Source organism: Monopterus albus, unplaced genomic scaffold, assembly GCF_001952655.1.
Source record: "Monopterus albus unplaced genomic scaffold, M_albus_1.0 scaffold41.1, whole genome shotgun sequence".
NCBI lineage: Eukaryota > Metazoa > Chordata > Actinopteri > Synbranchiformes > Synbranchidae > Monopterus > Monopterus albus.
Genome location: NW_018127921.1, coordinates 253,067 through 259,945, shown reverse-complemented (window position 1 = coordinate 259,945; position 6,879 = coordinate 253,067). Strand labels below are relative to the sequence as shown.

The following is a 6,879-nucleotide window of genomic DNA, read 5'->3' as shown; positions in this document are numbered from 1 at the left end:
ATTCCTGCTCGCCAGATGTGCGGGTTGTCACCTCTTTCAGATTAGAAACGTATTCTATCAAATACACGCATGCGCAGTCCTACTCCACATATTCCCTTCACAACTGACTGCAGCTGAATGAATTTGGAAACAGGTGAGCTCCTAAAATAGCCTCCCTGTCATGTCTGAGCATGGTTTGTGAAAATGAATGGATGCAGAAGATGGATTTTCATGTGCTGGGACTTGCATCAAGCTGCTGCTTAATTGAAAGTTGTCACGAAGTGTTGCCTTGAAGTGCTCCACCTATAGCTGCTGTGTCAGCCTCAAAGTGTGGCAACAGAGCCAGACCACACACAGTTCCTAATAATATTAAATATGTATTGTAGGGTGAGTTCAGGTCAAATGGGCCACATCTGGGAGCTTGTTTAGTTTTTTAATGCAACTACTAACATAATTTCACACCCCCAAAGTAAAAGTGATAGATAAAGAAAGGTCTCTTTGCACCACAACAGGCCAACGATTAGTAAAATAACTGACATTTAGAACAATACAAAGATCAGATGCCACCACTTATATTCTGGTGACAACTGAGGTCATGGCTTTGATTATGTCTGCAAATCTTCTGAGCAAAAACATCACTCTGTATATGATTTTATTTCTTCTTATTCTTTATTTCAGAGAAGGAAACTCATACTGCTGCAGAGTTGTGTGGACGCCCTGGTCAGTGAACTAACATTAATCCTCTGACCACTCCTTACTTTTTCTGTCCTCCACCACGTCCCCGCTCAAACTGTCCTCCGTCCATCGATTCTGTTGCTTTCCCTTATGTTTGCCCCTTTCTATTCTCCTCCTATGTTCCTTTCCTCTTCCCTTTGATGATGTAAATCAGTTTACTAAAACATCTACTGTTCCACTGTCATGCTTCATAACAGTCACCACAATGGTTTCACACTGGTACTAGAAGACAAAATAGCCACACAAATAGATGCTTGCATAGAGATATGCAAGCGACACAATCATGTCTTACAAATACAAACCAACAGTGTTTCAGAAGGTTTCTTTCTTGTTTGGCAGCCTGTTGTTTAGGCCTATAGCTTATACACCGGTGTGGGAAAACACCAACAAGTATTAAAAAATTATTTGTAATTCTAAACAGAAATGATGTAAATTGACACTTCTGACATTGAATGAGAAGCAGATTATGAAAAATTTTAAATGATCATAGTTTTTTTTCTTCATCTTCCTCATATGGAGACTGAAAGTCTGGTCAACATTTCACAGACATCTGAGAGCCTGAACGTTAAGAACCACAAAGTGGCGGAGCAACACTGCCATCACAGGAGCTATGTCACAAATTAAATTAGTAGTGGACTATAATGGTGCCCAACTGACTTCTTGTTTTCTTCTTCTTCATTCCAGCTTTACTGTAATGCCCCTATGAGAATTCAGCTTTTCTGTTAAAGTCATAAAAACACAGTGTGTTCTTTCATAAAGTGTTACAGGATCACTGTGCTCAGTGGAAGCAGCAAAGAAATAAAACGGATGAGAAAATAAAAGAGTGGACAAGCAGCTGCAGCCCCACCTGCACTCTGTACTGAGCCCACACAACCTGAACACTTTCATTAGGTTTCCCTCAACCCAGCTGTGCATGGTGCTTTCTTATATTCCCCTCTCTGTCCTACCCCGACAGTACATACAGTAAACGGACACGCTTTCCTTACAAAGATGCTCATGCGCAGTGACGTAGCTGTCATCACAGAAGCATTAAGTCGCCGTATGTAAACAAGCGTTGTGCCAGCACTAGCAGAGCACATTTCTCTCTCACACACACAAACACACTGGACTCACTGCACTATACCAGCTGTAAAATGTCATGACCATTTATGTGCACAAAGTCCAAGCCCTGTCCTGCAGTGGTTCAGTGCAGCTCATCTTAACTCACAAAGACGCTGCACTTACATTTAAAGAGTTTCTTCTTTGCCCTTATTTCAAATTCAAACATTGTTTTTATGTTGCTACTAGAGCTGCAATGTACTTCCTTTCATTAGCTTGATAAATTGTCAGAAAACTGCAAGAATAGCTGTTTTAAATTCCCACAGCCCAAGGATTTGTATTCAACTCTTGTTTTATTAATCCAATAGTCCAAAAACCAAAGATTTTCAGTTACCAATCATCTAAAACTAATTAAATTCCCACACTGGACTTTGAGCTTGAAAATAAAAAACCAAAATGCTTAATTTTCTGTTCAGCTCATCACTTACTAGACTAATTGTTGCAGCTTTGGTTGGACCGGTAAAGGTACTGAGCTTCGGTAGCCAACACTATGTGGCAGCATTTGATAAAGATGGGGGAAAAAAGGAAACATTTGCAAATAAATCCACACCAAACACTATTTAAAGTTGAAACCTTTACACTGGAGACCCTTTTATTTTCATCAGTATTTCAGCAGCTTTAACAGACAAAATACAAGTTACTTTGTGTCTTATTCCTCCTCCACAGGTTTCCCAGAGGAGCAAGGAAGGCCAAAGATTTTCCCCTCTCCAATCCTCCCGCATTTCAAGTCTTAACACCATGTTTGTGCTGAACTGGCAGCTATTTCTTGTCATGTACATTAACCAGAACAACTTATTTTAAAGACAGACGTGAAGTGGGCTGAGCTAAAGCGCAGGTTCTGATAGTTGCATATGTAGACTGATGGATGTCCTACCCCGAACCTACTGTTACTGTTGAGTGTGAGCGGAGGTTTGAGGCCTTACACTGTCCTTTTATAGTCTTTTGTGCCGTGCCAGAGCACGTGCTGTTACAACCGGGAGTCGATTTGAGTCATTTTTACTGAGTCTACTCGGGGATTTCTCCTGAAGTCATCACATAGACATGAGATGTGGAACAGCAGCAGATATGGTCAACACTTGTCCATGGAAAAAATTACATGTGAGAACTTTACATAGACACACATACACTTATGTGGTCAGGCAGCTTCAATGTGCCTTTATTGTTCTTCAGTGATTTCTTTTTTTTTTAGAAGGCAGCATACATTTGTTACTTTTCTAAACAGCTCAACAGTTGTTCTCTCACAGTTCTGGTTGTTGTATTTACAGTGCCTCAGTTTTAAAAGTGCTGCACATATTAAATATAGGCAGCTATTTACACATAGAAAAATACGGGGAGGGGGATACACACTAGCTGTGAAACTGACAGATAATTCATCTCTTCTTGTAATGAAATGCTTGTTCTAGCTGAAACAGACACGCATTCAACTGGGATGACCATTTAAAGTTCTGTAGAAAATTCTTGTGGTCATACTCTTTTACAATATACACTGTACACACTCTGAGGATGAGCACTGTTTGTTTCATCCCCTCCCAATATGAAAGCACTAAATTACAAGTTTCATTTCAGTGCGGTGCAAAATAAGTCATTTTTTGAGACATTCCTCTGAAGACATTCAGTGTTCCTTCATATCTGCAGGTTTGAATGAAACTCATCCAAGTGTAGCTGTTACTGTTTGCTTGGTTTAAGATGTAAAACAGGAGCAATATGGGAATGTTTTCTGGAGGCACAACCATAAAGATCCTCATCCTGTTTCTTTCACACACACAAAGTCCCAGGTAAACGTCATTTCTCCCTTTCCAACTGTCTCTGAGCCTCCACAGTCCAAAGTGGAGGACATAAAACAGACATCAAGTGTGTATTTAAGTCTTCACACAGACTCTGCATTGCTTTATGAAGGAATTATCTTGATGTTTACAGTCACATGGTGGCTCACTCAAAATCTATGCATCTAAAGGGAGCAGCTGCAGCGAGGAATCCCCCTTTCTCTTTTCTTGTTCATGTTGCTTTGAATTCTTTTGCTGCTGCCCATAAGTGTTGGCCCTTATCCGTGCAGAGCAGTGGGTCTGAATGACTGGCAGGGTGTGAAGAGAAAGACAAGTCTAGCTGGTGTTCACCTTGAGGTTCTTCATCCGGTGCAGCAGCGAGTCCTTCTCCATCTGCGCCTCAGCCAGCGCCATCTTGGCTCGGGACAACTCCATCTTCAAACATTCATTCTCCTCCATTAGCGTCTGGAAACAACAAAACAGCAACACAATGAGGAGTCTAGTGTTTGTGTGCAGCATAAAATAAATAAAATCGTGTTTGATGAAAAAGTCTTAAGATCAAAATTATCCAAAGCTTTCAGTCTAATGTAATCAGACCTGAGCCAAGTGTTTTAGTGAAGTGGTACTGTGAATGAACCACCTTTATGACAACAGAGCAAACGCCATCTGCTGAGGAAAGCCACGAGATGTGGCTGAAAGCTCTGTAAATATTCCCAAAAGTGGAGCTTGTACCCGGATTCTTTGTTCATTCTAAGGGTAAATAATTAGCAAACAAGCTTACTGAAACCACAAATGATCAAAATGCATAAAATAAAAAGGCTTCATGAGATCAGAATAAGCTGTGAGCCAAAACCTAAAACAACAATGGAGGCTATTTTCATTAGAACACTGCAGCACTGAGTGTGTTCAATCACTCAGATAGACCTGCTATAAGCTCAGGCTTTTCTGTTAAGTGACTTCTTGTGAATGTCTGATGTCCATCAGAGGCGAAGGCAGAAGCAGTGCGAGTGTTTCTTAGCACAGACGGGTTTGTATGTTGCGCAGACGTTTTTAAAAGGTAGTATGAAAACCATACCGTTTTGTTGTTTAGATTGGAGGCTTGTTAGTCTTAAACAGTATAATGCAACTGTTGACTTCCAGTGTTTCAGATGAAAATCTAATACTTGTGTTTTGCATAAGCAGATAAAAGTCACTCCCACTGTAAATGAATAAAAGCCAAACAAGGAACTGGAATAGCCTGGCAAAGCCAAAATCTGGCACTGTATCTTTTAAATCAGCCTCCAGAACAATCAGAAATAAAAGTCTCTCTTGTTCAGCAGTTTCTTTGTAGGAGGAAAAGAAAAGCAGGTGCAAAGGTTTGTGTGACTATGTGCATTTCACTAACATTCTTGCCTTCATGGTTATCAGCCAATGCAGTGGGTGGCATTTTATACCCATACATCCCAACAGTAGACTTTAGTTGTGCAACTTACCTCTTCTCTGGTAAACGGAGGAGGGCTGGTGGGTGGGGCTTGGGTCTGCGTAGCCTTTGATACTCTGCAGATACTGCCTGCAGTTTCAGGGACCAGACTCGGTGAGTGGTCAACCATCACGCCGTCTTTCCTGCATTTGGCCTCCGCAGCTCTATCCACTGAGGAGGAAGAGACAACAGAAGGAAGTTTGGAGGTGTGGATGTACCACGCGTGGACTCAAAAGCATGCAACAGGACATCTTATATAATTGCTGTGAATCAGCGCTGAAGAGGAGGTGGAAATATCTGGCAGACGAAAACGTGTGTGTGTGTGTGTGTGTGTGTTTGTCACCTCCTATAAAGAAGGAGCCGTCGTCTCTTCTGTGTATGATGAGACCGTCCACATGCAGGGTGATCGGCGAGGGCTCCAAGTCAGAGGGACTGTCACGGGGGCTGTCATCCTGAAAGACAAATGCTACTTGTTGAGTGCTTGAGTACACATTGTGATGTGTGTAGAGAGAGGACAGAGGGAAAGACACAAATCCAGGTTTCCACAGCAAATGTGCTCACCCACAAAGGATCCCAACAGAGAGGGCAGAAAGGCCTTTCTATGCCATTAAACATTCAGCTTAAATCCAAATTCCAATTAGGCCATGGTTCAAACTATTTAACATGGCCATAGAAGCTGCTGCACGGTATGGCAGTGAGTTATGGGATCTATTAGTGCAACACAACTGGAAAAACTAGGACTAATATCTTACTGAAATGATGCAGGCTTATGATAGTGCAACAACAACCTCTGCAGGAGGAGGCATAACAGCAAAAACAGTGGTTTCTCAGACAAAACACTGCAATAAAGTAGTGTAAAACTGTACATGATGGAAAACATCCCAGATTCTCACTTTTAGGTTGATGTGTGCGTCCCTGATGTTGATCTCCATAGGCAGCACCTGCGGCGCAGAATCATCTTCCAGAAAGTGGGCCAGGTTACGCAGCGTTGACATCACAAAGCTTGCTTGGTATCCGTGAAGACGCAGCTGCAGGAATCCGTTGCGCTCGGCCAGCGGGGAGTGGGCAGCGGCACAGGGCCCGCTCTCCAGGCGAGCCCGCACCTCAGGACTGTGGAGGCCCCTGATGGATGCAGAGCTGGTCTCACCACCAGCTGTGAAGGAAGACACAGAAGCTACTGTCAGCATTAGTTTGGAGTCCATCTAGAGAGGATTCAAGTGAACTACACTTGGACCTGACATTAAAATACACCCAATGTGAAACAGGACCTGATTCCTTTTACAAAGACGCCAGTAAGAATTTCTGAATTCGTGTTTCACATCAGTCATGTTTGATTCTGAATGTTTTCCAAGTTCTTATCCTGTGTTTCTGTGTTCATCGTTTAGTCATTTCTTGGTATTAGACCTAGACTAATAAATCAGCCAAGCTAATATATAAAAGGGTGCATTTTAAGGCCAATTGTAAAGGAAGCTGAAGTAAGAGGAGGGATGAAGAAAAAGAGAGGAAGCAGAATAGGCTGAGGAGTGAGAGGCAAAGTTGGAAACAAAGAAAAAGCAAAATGAGCTAGAAAAGAATTAAGAAAAGGTGGGCTGAGATTTTGTGCAATTCCACAAGCTCTTTGCTGCAGAGGTTTGATTATTTCTGAGGACTAGAGATTAGAGCAGGGGTGTCAAACTCAATCCACTGGGGGCCAAACCTCAAAGCACACTTTAGGTCGCGGGCCGAACAGGATAAACATTTATTCAACAGACTAAAACTAAACGTTTTTTGAACATAAATATGAATTGAAACAGACAGGATACAATATTATTCCAAAATAAATAAACTTGAACTTAAAATCAGCAG

The 6,879-nt window shown here is 41.9% G+C and overlaps 1 protein-coding gene across 4 annotated transcripts in view; it reads right to left on the bottom strand.

Annotated features, from left to right (window-relative positions):
- Positions 1–2,977: 2,977 nt before the first annotated feature.
- bltp3b (bridge-like lipid transfer protein family member 3B) overlaps positions 2,978–6,879 on the bottom strand; it is a 30,832-nt gene continuing 26,930 nt past the window's right edge. For all 4 annotated transcript variants that reach the window (XM_020599502.1, XM_020599503.1, XM_020599504.1 and 1 more), the window contains 4 exons: positions 5,928–6,187; positions 5,378–5,486; positions 5,048–5,205; positions 2,978–4,040 (listed from right to left, as the gene is read on the bottom strand). In XM_020599502.1, the coding sequence (XP_020455158.1) occupies positions 3,912–4,040; positions 5,048–5,205; positions 5,378–5,486; positions 5,928–6,187 (656 nt within the window). In that variant the 3' untranslated portion in view covers positions 2,978–3,911. The remainder of the gene's footprint in view (positions 4,041–5,047; positions 5,206–5,377; positions 5,487–5,927; positions 6,188–6,879) is intronic.